This window comes from Eublepharis macularius, chromosome 10 (assembly GCF_028583425.1).
Source record: "Eublepharis macularius isolate TG4126 chromosome 10, MPM_Emac_v1.0, whole genome shotgun sequence".
In the NCBI taxonomy this organism is placed as follows: Eukaryota; Metazoa; Chordata; class Lepidosauria; order Squamata; family Eublepharidae; genus Eublepharis; species Eublepharis macularius.
The window spans coordinates 11,985,247-12,000,537 of NC_072799.1; the positions used below are offsets into that span (position 1 = coordinate 11,985,247).

The 15,291-nt window shown below is 45.5% G+C and overlaps 1 protein-coding gene across 1 annotated transcript in view; it reads right to left on the reverse strand.

Moving 5' to 3' along the window:
• CCDC158 (coiled-coil domain containing 158) overlaps positions 1 to 15,291 on the reverse strand; it is a 54,151-nt gene that overhangs the window by 18,803 nt on the left and 20,057 nt on the right. Inside the window, exons 8-14 of the mRNA XM_054990131.1 lie at positions 14,533 to 14,647; positions 13,693 to 13,812; positions 11,543 to 11,740; positions 9,779 to 10,261; positions 6,126 to 6,315; positions 3,752 to 3,904; positions 847 to 959 (exon numbers count right to left, since the gene is read on the reverse strand). Of these exons, the coding sequence (XP_054846106.1) occupies positions 847 to 959; positions 3,752 to 3,904; positions 6,126 to 6,315; positions 9,779 to 10,261; positions 11,543 to 11,740; positions 13,693 to 13,812; positions 14,533 to 14,647 (1,372 nt within the window). The remainder of the gene's footprint in view (positions 1 to 846; positions 960 to 3,751; positions 3,905 to 6,125; positions 6,316 to 9,778; positions 10,262 to 11,542; positions 11,741 to 13,692; positions 13,813 to 14,532; positions 14,648 to 15,291) is intronic.

Here is a 15,291-nt window from a genome sequence, read left to right on the forward strand (position 1 = left end):
GGCCTCTGACAGGTGGTGGGTCACTCTCCCACTCAGCAGTGGCCCAATCCTGACCATTTTGGGCCCCTTTTCAGCCCTGAATGGCCAGGATTAGGTCCAAAACAGCCAGGATAGGTGATGCCAGGGGGGGTGGCATATGCAAATCAGTTATGCTAATGACACACTTCTGGCGATGGCAAGAGGCGTGGCATATGCTGATAAGTTATGCCAATTAGTTATGCTAATGAGTTCCTGTAGCTCTTTTGCTACGAAATGACCCCTGGTTGGATCCAATCCCACAACTTCAAAAAGAATCTAGGTCAGTGTAGCACATGCCGGAGATAGATTTACACCAACCATTCTTTCTGCTTCTGCCATTCTATTAGGGCAGACAATAAATAAAGTTTCTGCCACATGGCGAATATTTTCCACAGATCTCTCATTGCCATTGCAAAGACAGAGACATGCACAGCGCCCCTGGAGAATTCACACGGCATGTTTCGCCCTCGTTTTTCTTGACATACCCCCTCTATGGCCACTCCTTTCCCATGTCACTGGCAGGCCTTTTGTGGCTTTTTTAAAAAAAAATGGCAATTGCTGTATCACTGTATCACCAAGGGAGAGGTGGTGGGTGGGGGAATGGCAGCCTTCAAAAGTGTGCACCTGCCCATCCGCGTGGGGTGCAGTCTTTCCCAAAAGATCAAATAAAACCAGGTTTGGGAAAGGCTAGGAGAAAACATGGGTGAGGGACAATTAGGGGATGAAGTTGTATGGATGCTATCATCTGACCCTCCAGTTTGCTTTCTAAAACTGGAGCAAAACCTCCACGTGGAATCAACCTAAGTTAGGTGTTTTATCTATTTTGACCTTAGTCGCATTGGTCATAGCTTCCTCCAAGAACTTAATCTTGCTCTGCAAAGCGTCTATCTGTCCTCGCTTGGCTGTGATTTGCTTCTGCATTCCCATTGCAACCTTCATGGCTGTAAAAGACGAGATTCCCAGTGTGTGAATAGCATCTTGTTTTCTTTAGAAACACTTTTCAGGTAAGAACCCGGAGATAACATAATTGTAAAAAGCGGGATTCTACGGTTTCCATTTCGTAACGATGGAACTTTTCGGCAACTCTTTTGCACACGTGGATAAATGCATCTCTCCAGTGCGGTAACAGGAATGATGCAGACAACAAATGGGACTATCATAATAGGAAAGTAAAGACATTTGTGGGCTGACCATCTACCGTGTCATTCCCGAGGTATTATGAACTGGATACCTATGCCTCAGCAGAGCAGAAGCCACGTTCGGTAGATACTCCAACAAGTTCTTTTTCCCAATAGTTCATTATGATGCAATAGAGGAGCCCTATTCCATCTCAGGGTTCATTTGGAAACTAAATGCTAGGTTCCCATAACAAGAAGGCACTTGTTCCCAGATGCTCTTGTTCCCTGGTATTTCCCCAAGGCCGTGCAGCTAGAATGGCACTAATTGATTTTAGAGCTGGGAGGGGGAAGAAAGGACCAGTGATGGGACAGTTCTGGAAGATTCCAAAAAGTAAGGTGTTCCAATGGTTAACGTCACTATATTTATTTATTTATTTCAAATTTGTATTCTGCCCTCCCCGCGAGCTGGCTCAGGGCGGATAACAACATATTAAAAATACAATTAAAAATTCATGTTCATTAAAAACAACACATTTAAAACAGGATGGTGAACAGCCTTCACAGGGAGGGTTTTATACACCCCTTTTTTCCAGCCCGGTGGAGGCCCAGCCTTAGCCATATGCCTGATGGAACAACTTTGTCTTGCAGGCCTGGCAAAAAGACAGTAGGTCCTGCCGGGCCCTGATTTCAGCAGACAGAGCGTTCCACCAGGTGGGAGCCAGGACCGAAAAGGCCCTGGCTCTAGTCAAGGCTAGGCAGGCCTCCTTGGGGTCAGGGACCACCAACAGGTGTTTGTCCCCTGATCGGAGTGTCTTCTGGGGAATATATGGGGAGAGACGGTCCCATAGATATGCTGGTCCCAGTCCACACACGGCCTTATAGGTCAATACCAGAACCTTGAATCTGATCCAGTATTCCACTGGCAACCAACGCAGCTCATGTAAGAATGGTGTTCTATGCGCCTTATTTGGCACTCTCGTAATAAGACGCGCCACTGCATTTTGTACCAGCTGTAATCTCTTGGTCAGGCTCAAGGGCAGCCCTGCGTAGAGCGAGTTACACTAATCTAGCCTAGAGATGACCGTTGTTGCTTGGATCACTGTAGTTAAGTCATGGGTTGACAAGTAAGGGACAAGTTGCCTGGTCTGCCACAGATGGGAAAAGAAAGAGACCTGACAACCGCTGCGACCTGTGCCTCCATTTCCTAATTGCTCTATATGGCAGAGCACCTAGAAACCTGTAACTTAGGAGTGAGTCTGTATTTTTTTCAGCCCGTGGATCTTTTTATGAGGCATCCTGCATCTCTACCAAGGGTTACGTAGCACCGGCCTGAATGCCTTGCTATTGCTCAACTAATTGCTGTGTGCTGGGGAGTGAATTGCCAACTGAGCTCCAGGTACCTACTGAATTATAGCTGGGACAGCTAGCTTTATTCTTTTGCTGCTTCATGATCTGCTGCGCTGGTAATTAATTGCTTTTGTTTAATTGTTAATTAATAAAGATTTCCTATATTTCTAAACAGTAGTATTTATTTCTACGAAAAGACCACCTTGGGACCAAGCAAAGATTTAAGAAAGGGATCTTCTGGGTTCCAGGCTTTGGGATCAAACAAAAAGACAACCCCCTTTCCCTTCTGAAGAGTTCAGGCTCGGCAAGGGGGGGGGCAAGGAAACATCGCACCAGTGTTGATGCAACTTCTCAACATCCCTCGCAAAGATACCCTCCTCCACTGATTGGGAATGAGACATTGAACTGATTGTGAGAGTTTCTTCTCGGTGGTTTGGAGGATGTCCTTTCTCACCATTTTCTATTTTTTTTTAAAAAACAGACCTTACTCTTTACATGTGAATAGTGAAGACACATGGATTTATTTTGACCCTGAGAATACACTGCGGACAATCTCTAGCCCTCCTAACAGAATTATAGATCCCAGCAGAAAATGACTATTAAACCTGTTTAAATTAATAGTTCAGGTATGTCCAGGGCTCATTTTGAGGGGGAATGCACAGGAACACAGTTCTGGCAGTTCCCCAAAGAGGTCACATGTCAGTTGGCCCTTCCCACCTGACCCTCGGCCATTTTGGGCCCATTTCAGCCTGGATTGGGGTCGAAACAGCCTGGATCGAGCCTCTGACAGGTGGTGGATCACTCTCCTGCTCAGCAGCGGCCCAATCCTGAACATTTTTGGCCCCTTTTCAGCCATTTCCAGCCCCTTTTTGCCATTTTGGGCCCAATTTTGGCCCTGAATGGCCAGGATTGGGTCCAAAACAGCCAGGATAGGTGATGTCAGGGGGTGTGGCATATGCAAATCAGTTATGCTGTTGAGTTCCTCCAGCTCTTTTTCTACTAAATGACCCCTGGGCATGTCCAGTAACTTACTTGAGAACCACTGACTTTTACCTTGCTGAATTACGAAGCATTCTGATCCTGCCATCTCTGTGGCTTTCTAATCCTAGACAGAAAGCTCAAGTCTAATTCAGGGTTATCCATGGTATTTCCCCAAGAGAAAATCGTAATAAAAAAGAACTAAATAAAAAAATAAGTAAAATCAATACATGCATTCTTCTCTCGGCAAACAAAAACAGCCTCTACAGAAATAACGCTTGTGTGATTACCGTGGCCGTCAGACCCTTCCATGGTCTTTAAGGTGGCTCTGGTTTGCTCCAGTTCAATCTGCGCAGATTTGAGTTGCACTTTCAGCTTGCTCACCGTAGTTTCCAGCTCTTCGTTTTTTATTCGGTAATCGCTCTTTATAAATTCAGATTCTTCTGCAAAGCGTCAGAGACAGAATGAAGACATTTTGCCCTGCCCTGGGTCTTTGTGGTATAAATTTAGCATGATGTCAATCGATGCATATCTTTCAGGGGCCACTAAAAGTATCAAAAGGATCAGAAGGGGAAAGGCAAGGCAGGGTAGCATCGAGACTAAGGTAGAACTGGATCACAGCTGGAAGGAAAGAAAAACCAGAGGTATGCATGTGGAAGGCAAGAAGGCAGACAGGAGTTGGAATAAGAATTTTGGGTATTTAGCAGGTTGAGGAAGTGTTCAACGGGGGAGAGATAGAGAGCAGATGCAGAGATCCAGTCTGACAAACAGCTGCAAAAGAACATATTTATTGCCAAAGAGGTCATTTTGCTCTCTCAGTAGTCAGTTCCCTTTTTACAGGGGATTCTGGGAGATTAAGGCCAATGCACCCAGGACAAGCGATTTTGCCCATCAGAAAAGTTTTCGTATGAAGCTGCTTTATGCCAAGTCAGACCACCGGGCAGACGAACTCAGAATGATTTAATCCCAACTGGCAAGTCGGTTCTGGCAATGTCTTCTGCAGCTCTGTTCTCTGAAATCTTTTTTTAAAAAAACTAACTTTGGAATGGATGCTTGGCATTGAACTTGAGAGCTAAACTACAAGAGACAAATTACACGAGGATGCTCATGTGAAGGGAGTCGCAATGTTCGCAGGGAAACCGAATTTTAAAAGACAATCGGAAGGCTCTGTCAATTTCCCCTCTTTACGGAGCAGCAAAGATCTTTCCCAGTCCTCAGGTTTATTTATTTCCTCTTCGCCTCCTAGAAGGGGAAGTGAAACTGACGGATCCTTGGGGAGGATTTGTCATTTTCAGATCCTTTAGGGCTGTGTCTGTGCCACTGGGGATCCTGGTCCATCAAAATCAGCACACAGAGGCAGAGGACAGACATTTTATCTGGAGAGGTGGCGTATGATTTTCAAAATATAGAAACAGAGGATAAGAGCTGGATGTCAGATGAAAGGAAATAGCAGTGGCACAGAGATGCAAGGGAAACAGGTCAAAGGTAGGGATTACAAAAGATACTCTTATGTTTAACTAGTAGATTGCTATCTATAGCGTGACAGTTCCTAGGAAGTATGTGAACTTTAGCTATACAGTATTTTTTTTTTCCATTCCTACTTCCAGTCCTTATTGAGAACAAGGTGTATCTCACTCTTGCTTGGTGTATTAAACTGTTCGTCTATCATAACAGCAGAACTGCTTGCAAATCTCCCTTCAGAGCCTCACTAAGGTGTCAAGATATTAGAGTTCTGTCCAACAAGAAGTCCCCACTTCTGAGCCGGAGGCAGACCCCTAGTTTGTACAGGTTTTGCCCAGAGTACATTCAAGTTTTTCAGTCCTCCGTTTAGGACTGTGCCTGTGCCACTGGGGATCCTGGTCCATCACAATCAGCACACAGAGGCAGAGGACAGAAATTTTATCTGGAGAGATGGCGTATGGTTCTCAAAATGAATTAAACCAATAAATAGAAATAGACAAGAAGGACCACAGTAGGAACGGCAAATGCCCGATTCCAATTGGCAACCTTCCACCTAAGGGCTCTCCCACCCACTCTGGACTCTCAGGCCGGCAGGAAAAACAGCAGGGGCAGAAAGGACATCAGGCTACCATAGAGTTCTCTGCTCATTGGCTATACACTGATGTCACATTTTTTGCCTGAACGTGATGTTGATAGGTATCCCGACATCATTTCTGTCCCTTGCAATGCCTCCAAAGCTCCTGGGGACGTTAGGCCCTGTTAGAAATAGCAATGTCTGGTGTACTGCGGCAGCAAGAAGGAAGAAGAGCCTACCATGCAGGGGGCAGCAAGGATCACTTAATTAGGACAGTGAGAGTAGCACCTCTCTTGTTTCCTGGGGGTCATTTCCTTGTCTTGTCTCCTATTGGGTTAACCAGGACAATATCCTGCTTCTTCACTCTCCTGCCACACTTCTTCTCTCTCTCTGCAAGATGTAGTCAGATAGCTAGGATCTCTCTCTCCCTCTTTCCCTCAAGTATGAAACTTCCTCAAATAAAGCTTTTGCCTCTCTAACCAGCTCGGCGTTTATTCCGCAGCGTGGTTTTACACTCGCTCTAACAGGCCCCTCCTGACATCCCTAGACCACGGATAAAGAAAATACCAGCGCTTAGAGTGAGCACGAGGAGGAGGAAGATGGGGAACATGCAATCGGAGGCTCTTTACCTGAAAGTGCAGCAAGCTCCAGTCGACTGGATTTTACTTCATTCACCACCTGGTCTCGTTCCAGAATCAACTCTTTCATCGTCCGCAGCCTCTCCGTGCTCAAGTTCACCAGTTTAACCTTCTCCAGTTCCATCTCACTCATGCCGGCCTCTAGTTCGCGAATCCGGCTGTCTTTCTTGTCATGAGAAAGCTATAGAAGCAGATCCATTCTCACTTTGGTACTTTGGATTTTACATCACAGAAATAAATCTGGCCATCTTGTAAGCAAGTCTAGTCATTTTCAGCAACCCATCTGACCATAGATACCTATGGTCAGGGCTTTTTTTCTGGGAAAAGAGGTGGTGGATCTCAGGACCGTACAATGATGTCACTTTCGGTCAGCTGGAACGGGGGGCGGGGGAGTTTTTTAAAGCTTAAATCGCCCTCGGCAAAAATGGTCACATGGCTAGTGGCCCCGCCCCCTGATCTCCAGACAGAGGGGAGTTTAGATTGCCCTCTCAATCTAAACTCCCCTCTGTCTGGAGATCAGGGGGCGGGGCCACCAGCCATGTGACCATTTTCAAGAGGTTCCGAAACTCCATTCCACCGCGTTCCAGCTGAAAAAAAAAGCCCTGCCTACAGTCCAGTCAACCATGGCCCAAAAGAAAGAAAAAAATCCGCACAGCTTCCCTGAACTTGATCAAATTGGGGAAAAAAATTCTTGCCACAAGCGACAGGCTGAAATTAGAACGGGAGAAGACGCACTACTTGACTGGCAATGTGATGATTTAGTCCTTGTCCAAAGGACTAACATGCTCAAGCCTGAGAAACCAGGCTATATAGGATCAAGTGAAATTCCATTATCCCATCAAGGCATTTGACCCAATAATGCCTCAAGTCCGGCATACCTACGGGAACGCCTCCCTCCCTATGTTCCTCCACGGCAGCTTTGCTCATCTGAACAGGGGCTCCTGCAGGTACCAGGTTGCACACAGGTGAAGTCAGCAGCAGCCTGTACACAGGCTTTCTCTGTGGTGGCCCCCGTCCTGTGGAATGACCTGCCTGAGGAAGTCAGAAGAGCCCCCACTCTCCTGGCTTTCTGTAAACGATGCAAAACCGAACAATTCAAGAAGGCTTTTTACTCAAATGGGAGGGCTGCATTGCAGGGAGGGGGTCCCAGATGCTTCACTAACGAGTTAGGGACCATAGACTTCATCACCATTTTTGCCTTATGTTATCTGCTGCTTTAAATAAGCACTCCTATGTACAACCAGCGCTCCGTGCTGTCTAATGTTAGTCCTAGAATTGATTATATTTTGCTTCAGTATCTCTGCTATGTCTTGGATCCTTGCTAATGCTGTCTTTAAACTTATATATGTTTACCTTATAGTATTGTATTGAAATGTACTTACTTGATACTGATTGTATTAACCTCATACAGTGTAATCCGCCTTGAGTCGCCGTGAGAAAGGCGGACTATAAATGACGTGAATAAATAAATAAATAAAACCTGCAGTACCACCCTGTGGCCATGCAGAGGCAGCACTCCGCTGCAGCAGAAGGAAAGGGCGGCAGTTCCCCCTTCCGACACAGCTTCAGTGGTGCAGATTTTGCCTCTGAATTTGCCTTCTGTTATTGCCTTGCAGATAAATAGATTCATCCGGACAAAATGTATTATTTTTAGCTAGAATGGATGAAAGAAGGCAAGGCAAGGAAGAGACAGACCACTTGGAGCCACATAACAAGGCGGTAACATTATAGTCCAGCATCTTTTATCTAGCAGAAACCACCCAAACGCCTACGGGAAGCTCACAAGCAGGTCATGAAATCGACAACCACTGACTTTTTTTGTCTCCAGCATCTGACAATTGTACAATCCTAAGACCAATGACTCTAAACATAGTGATTCCATTAAGAGCTGGTTTGGGGAAAGATTGCCGAAACAGGTTTTGTTTAAATGTAAATAATTTTGGCATCAATTATTATGCTATAATGGAAAAGAGCAATAGTCCAGTAGCACCTGTAAGACGAACAAAATTAGCGGTAGGATATGAGCTTTCGTGAGCCACAGCTCACTTCTTCGGGTATCTGAAGAAGCGAGCTGTGGCTCACGAAAGCTCACACCCTACCGCTCATTTTGTTACTGGACTATCGCTCTTTTCCACTGCTACGGACAGACTGTTCTCTGTTGTGGCCTCCACCTTGTGCAGGCTCCCAAACTTCTGTCACAAACGATGAGTCTCTCTCCACAAGACATCTAACGCATGAAGAACACCTGTGGGGAGACGCAATGGTAGCCGGGAAGGGTAGTTTAAAAAGACAGAGCCGGCAGCGTGTTTCGTGGCAACAACCTCTTCAGGGATGAAAACTTCCAAATGTGAGGATGCCGGATGTCATTAATTTGTACATTTCCCACTTGATTATACCACATGGTGCTGTAAACTATTAACCGATTGCTGCTTGGAGAAGGTTTTCGCCCCTGAAGAGGTTGTTGCTACAAAACACCAGACTCAAACCGGTGCTGCTGTCGGGCGATGCGGGTTGGCTGCTCTTTCCCCGCCTCCATCGCCTCCACCTGTAAAGAAATGCAGAGACGCTTTAAGACTTTTCTGTACTTACTGTGACTCTATACTGGAAGCTTACCTGTTGGGACGCCTTCCTGTTTGTACCTTGTTTGCTACTTGTGTATTAACTGTGGTTATTTACTGGATGCTTCTAGCTTAGTAATTTTAGTGTATGTAGAAATTCTTTTAGGGGAACGTTTTGGGCTCCAATACAAATTGGCTTGATTTTTCCTCTTCATTCATTCATTCATTCATTCATTCATTCATTCATTCATTCATTCATTCATTCATTCATTCATTATTTTTCATCCTTGTTCCTACTCGGGGGGGTTTCACCTTCCCTCTCCTGATCCCAGCAGGGTGAAGGGGGGGCTGGCATTGCCATGTGCTCCGTGCCTCATCGTGGCCTGGGCTTCCGGCCGAGGCACACTTTCTGGAGGGGCAGGCGGCCTCATCTGGGCTTCCCTCTATGGCAGCGCCCTCTAGAGGCGCACCAGGGTAGGAAGTGAATTGTCAGGATCACATTTACCCTTTTATATAGTAGGGTATGTTTTATGTTGTTAAGTCAGTAAAAAAAGCAAGTATTTCAGATGTCCTCTAAATTTTCATTTTTTTTCCTGGGAAAAAAACCTTTCCCCCCACCACAGCTTCAAAATTTCTGGGAATTTTACACACACACACACACCCCGACATCCGATTTGGGAAGCTAAGCAAGGTTGGGCGTGGTTAGTAATTGGATGGGAGACCTCCAGAGAAGACCAGAATCGCTATGCAGAGGCAGGCAATGGCAAACCTCCTTTGTTCACCTCTTGCCTTGAAAAACCCATCAGGGGTTGCCATAAGTCAGTTATGGCAGTTGATACCCATCCCTGCCCCTGGAAGCTGTAGTGGTTCAGTGCTGTAAATCAGCACTCTGTTGGTTCGAATCCCGTTACTGCCATGAGCTCAGCAGGTGCTCTTAGATAAGCCACTTCTCTCAGACCCCGCTCCCCAGCTGTATTGGGGGGATAATAACACTGACTTCTTTCAATGCTCTGAGCAGGGCACTAATCTGTCTAGAAGAGTGGTATATATGCAGAGTTGTTGTTGTTATAGTAAAAATATACAAACCTTAAGTTCTTGGACTTCCAGTTTCTTGTCACCGATTTCTTTCAAAAGCTGAGATTTTTCCATCTCCATGGCACCAGCCGTCCGGCCATGCTGGCCCACAATTTGGGTCATGTTGTCGATTTGCTTCCGCAAGATCTCAATCACCTTGTTCTTCTCATTCAACTGCAGCTTGAAGCTCTCACAGTCGGCCTGCGCGTTCCGCAAGTGATCTCCTTCCTCCTTCAGCTGCTGCAGCTCTTGCAGCTTGCTGTCCACCCGCCCTTGGAGCTTCTGGATCTCACTGTTGGTCGACTCGATCACCCTCTCTTTCTCCTGCAGGCAGGCTGTCAGGTCAGCCACTTGCCTCTCTGCGGCCTCCAGGCTTATCTTCTTTTCCGTCAACTCCTCGACAACCTTGCGGAGCATTTCTTTGGTTGACTCTTGCTGGGCAGTCACGCTGGCCAGTCTTTCGAGGCTTTCATTCTTCTCTTTAATTGCAGACATCTGAACAGTAAGAGTTTTATTTTCCAATTGCTGTCGTACTATCAGAGTAGGTTAATGTATACTTAATGCACATGGTGGCGGGGAGAAGCTTTTTTTGACTGAAGGGCACATGGAATCATGTCAGTACAGTTCTCCTATAGAAATGGAGGTAGGGGAATGGACATTTTTGCACACTCCCCTTTCTACAGTAAACCCACAACCAGAATATATGCAAGAAGCAGTACATCCAGGGCTCATTTTGAGGGAGAACACGCTGGAACGCAGTTCCGACAGTTCCCCAAAGAAGTCACATGACAGGTGACCCCGCCCACCTGACTCTCAGCCATTTTGAGCCCGTTTCGGCCTGGATTGGGGCCGAAATGGCCCAGATCGGACCTCTGATGGGTGGTGGATCACTCTCCTGCTCAGCAGCGGACCGATCCTGACCACTTTGAGCTCCTTTTTGGCCATTTTCAGCCTGTTTGCCATTTTGGGCCCAATTTCAGCCCTGAATGGCCAGGATTGGGTCCAAAACAGCCAGGATAGGTGATGTCAGGGGGTGTGGCATATGCAAATCAGTTATGGTAATGACACTGCCGGTGAGGTCAAGGGGCATGGCATATGCTAATGGGTTATGCTAATGAGTTCCTCCAGCTCTTTTTCTACGAAATGACCCCCGAGTACATCCCTTTCCATTACTCTTCCACCCACTGACCCCTGCTACTGGTCTGGCACCAGCTCACTTTCCCCATGTTTTTATCTATTAAAACGTTCCTATCTTGCAATTTTGGCACCTAGTTACCTCTAGGGCAGCTTACAAAACTCCGCCGATGCAGCGACACCAAAGTATTACCAAGCTTCTTATTCTGTATGAGTCACTAAGCCAGCTTGGACTGCCTCATTTTGTAACATCTCCCCCTGCCCACACACCGGCCTGTCTCTTGTGAACATTACAGTACTGACTAATGGATGTAATCCAATTCACTGGATGAAGCGAACTCTGACTCACAAAAGCTTATGCTGGAATAAATTTGCTAAGCCTTTAAAGTGCCACTGGCCTCCCGTTTCATTTTATGTCCCGATTCATCATAGAGACATCTGGGATGGGATTTCCTGGAGGATGATTAATTGCTCACTTTTGGGCGGAGAAGTATGCCTCCGAGTTTTGATTCAGAGGGGGAAAAAAACCCAAAGTGCTGATCTGGCTTCTAGCATGTTGGAAGCATCACTACAGAAACTGTGGGGTGTAAATTTTCAATCGGCATGGTGGGGTTTCTATGGCTCTCAGCTGCCTTTCCTGACCTGGCGTTCCACTTGCCCCTGATGCTCCGACTTCATGGACGTGACTATGGAGTCCATGCGCTGCAGCTCCATGTTCTTGCTGTCCAGTTCTCGCTGCAAACGGTCAATGGCGATGCTGCTGCTCGTGTCCCGATCCCAGAGCCGCTTATTTTGCTCTTTCTCCAGGGACAGTTCCGTATCTTTCCTACGCAGCTCTGCCTGTGAAGCAATATGTACTTATTGCAAGAACAAGAAAAAAGTTCAAAGAAGAAAACAATCGCGGCTAGAAGGGCAACCCTCAAGCCATTATTAACATTTAAAACAAATTTGTCTGAAACAAGGGATTGTTAAAATTTAACAGCCAAATCGAGTGTTTTAACAGCCAGGACAACTTCAACACAATCCACACGATGCTATCCAGTCTAAAAGTTCTCCAGCACAATTCTCATTCATTACAACGGGGTGTATACAGGAGAAATTAGGGCTGGATTTATTCCCAAAGTATACCACAGAAAATCACTCCTGCATCCAATTTCTGTATCAGTTAAATACATATTCTGACACCCAATCTGAAATATTTCTATAAGCACTGAGGATGTATGGGGGACCAAATTGAGATGAATCTTAATTATAGGTCTACAGAAGACTATTTTATGGATTCTCCTGCTATCTTCCACTGAAGCCTAAATATGGATGTCTTTTTTTCTTTGTTCTGCTCGATCGACTGCGTACACGGATATTCAAGATCAATTTCCGTTTATTCCACACAACTATAGAACAAGAAAATATGAGATTGGGGCCATCTAAGCTAACGAAATTATAACTTTCAATATTACGCTGCCAAGTCACATTCAGGTTCCTGCAACTGCATATACCACTTTTCCTTCGGTGTAGGAAGAGTTCATTTCAAAGGTTCCATTCAAGGCGTCAGTTACTTCTGTCTCGTGAAAAGCCCTGCATGGCCTTGGACCCTGATCTCTGAAGGACCACCTCTTCCTATGCTCTGCCACAACAGCTTCACGCATCTTAGCAGGGACTTCGGCAGGCGATGCCCTACAAATGGTTAAGACCAACAATTGCCCGAACACACGGGTTCTCTGTTGTGGCCTCCACCTTGTGCAGGCTCCCAAACTTCTGTCATTTCACAAACTATGAGGCTCTCTACACAAGACATCTAACACATGAAGAACACCTGCGGGGAGATTCAATGGTAGCCGGGAAGGGTAGTTTAAAAAGACAGAGCTGGCAACAGGAAAACTTCAGCCCATCATAACCTCTCCAGGTCCAAGCCTGGCTCTGGAAGGCAGCTCCAGTCCATTTCCATTTCTTGCTGCCCCTCTGGTTGCGATTCCACACAATTTTAGACTGGAGAGGTGAAATGACAGAGCCTTGGGGGAGGGAAAGATGAAATTAACAAACCCTCTGAGGAGTGATCTCTGCAGGCTCTGTCTTTTTAAACTACACCTCCCAGCTAACATTGCATCTCCCTACACTTGACAAACATGTGCTGCAATGTCTTGTGTAGAGGGACTCTGTGTGAAACAGAATGATTCAGGAGGGCGTTTTTATAAAGATAATACGGATAAATTATAACAAAATGGTTCAGGAACGTGCTTTAATAAAAGGAACACAACTGTGGATTATACTACTGTGTATAGTATGTCTTATCTGTTTGCTGTATGTCTTACTTGCTTTCATTTCATTTTCTACCTACGGCTTTGTTTCAGATTTCTGTAACCCTAATCCTATTACATTGCTTATTAGTTGTCTCACCCTGTCAATTTACGCTGTGTAATCCACCTTCTTTGAGCAGACTATAAATAGGGTAAATAAAGTAAAGTGTCTGTGTGTCTGTATATATTTTGCAAGGTTGAAAAAAGGCAAGAAATTGCCATCGGGTCCAATTTTTCCATTTAGAAGACCTACCCGTGATTTAGAAATCTGGATCATACTACAACATGTGTTGTCCAAAAGTCCCTCATTCAACTCTCATCTCAGCTGTGAGCAAACTAATAAATACATGGCCTCAGAAAAATCAGCCTCAGTCTCCCATCTGCACTACAGGGATAAGGAAAGCGGCCTGCATTACAAGAATGTTGTACCAGGATACTGCAGAGCATCCAAAAGACTGAAAGCACCTTCTAAGTCTCAACGATCCATCTGTTTCCTACCATCAGGTGCTGAACCTGATCGTCCAGATCTCCAGTTTCTTGGCTGAACTGATCCCTTTCGCTTTGAGCCTCGGACATCTCAGAGTGTGCCAGGAATAGCTGCTTTTCCAAATCTTCAATCTAAGTATTGAGACATACAAAAATGCAAAAGAAAGGCCTTATAGCAGCTTTTTTCCTGGGAGGAGCTGGGCTGTAGGAATGCAATTATTTTATTTTCTAAAGAATCACGGGGGGGGGGGGGGGTGAATAAAGAAAGTGATATGGGGGTGCCAGTTTGCTGAGAATCTCAACTTTGAGGGATGTGTGTGCTCTCCGTCACTGGAGGTGTTCAAGCAGAGGCTGGGCAGCCATCTGTTAGCGATGCTTTATAAACACTGCAGCAAAGCAGGCTTGGGCAAGATTGCAGAAATTCTGAAGAAAACCCAGGTACATGGAAATGCCACGGTATTCACTGATTCCGCACATGTTGGATAATGCACTTTCAATGCACTTTAGCAATCGTTTAGAAGTGGATTTTCTGTTTCACACACGAAAAATTCAGTTCCAAATGGTCTCTAAAGAGGATTGGAAGTGCATTATCCAACGTGTGTGGAATCAACAATTGTGTGGAAGCATAAGGGGGGAAAACCCCTACACTTCTGAACAGCATTGAACCTGGGGCAAATTACCTGTCTGGAAACAGCTGGGAGGACAAAATGAAGAAGAGAAGGAAGGAAGAGACTGTGTTAGCTGCCCTAAGCTCTCCAAATAAAAATTGAGAGAGAATAAGTAAGTAAAACTTCTGTCACAAATACACACACAGCTCCCTGCCAGATTTCCCCACTCTCCATTTGGACTCACCCTGTCCTCAGACATTCTCTTGGTTTCTAGAAGCTCAGAACGCAACTGAGAAACTGTGCCTTCTAGCTGGCTGATCTGCCGCATGTACAGCGAATTCTGGTTTTTTGCTTGTTCCCTGAAAGACAAAAAAAAAAAAAAAATGGAAGGGAAGAAGAAAAATGGAAATGCAACGCACAGCTCAGCCATACAGTTGGCATTAGGAAACACAACCAAGACAGCAGTATCTATTGCATAATTAATTTATGCGTCTCATCCCTACAAGATGTGGTGCTGGATGTTATGATGCCTGTAATAAAGTGTTCGGTAAATTCATGGAGGATTAAGTAATGAAGATGATAAGTCACAATGCCTAATTTGCTAGATGTGATATCCCTTTCAGACTGCCAGATACTGAGGACCAAAAGGAGAGGGATATTTCCTTCTTGCCCTGCTTGTAGACAACTGCTTGGCTGCGTTTGAAAGAGAACGTTGGATCAGTAAGAGTCCAGTAGCACCTTTAAGACTAACCAATTTTATTTTATTGTAGCATAAGCTTTCAAGAATCAAGTTCTCTTCATCAGATGCCTGATGGTTCTCTTCTTACAGTCTAATGATGCATAAAGTAATTACTTTTAGCAGGCCAGGGTCTGTCCAGCCAGTGTGCTGTAGTCATCTGGATTCAAATACCAAGTCAGCCATGAATCAAATCGGGGAACCTTGGGTTCACTCGTTCTACCACACGAGGCTGAGTGAACGCAAAAAGAGGTGTGACCCACCTTT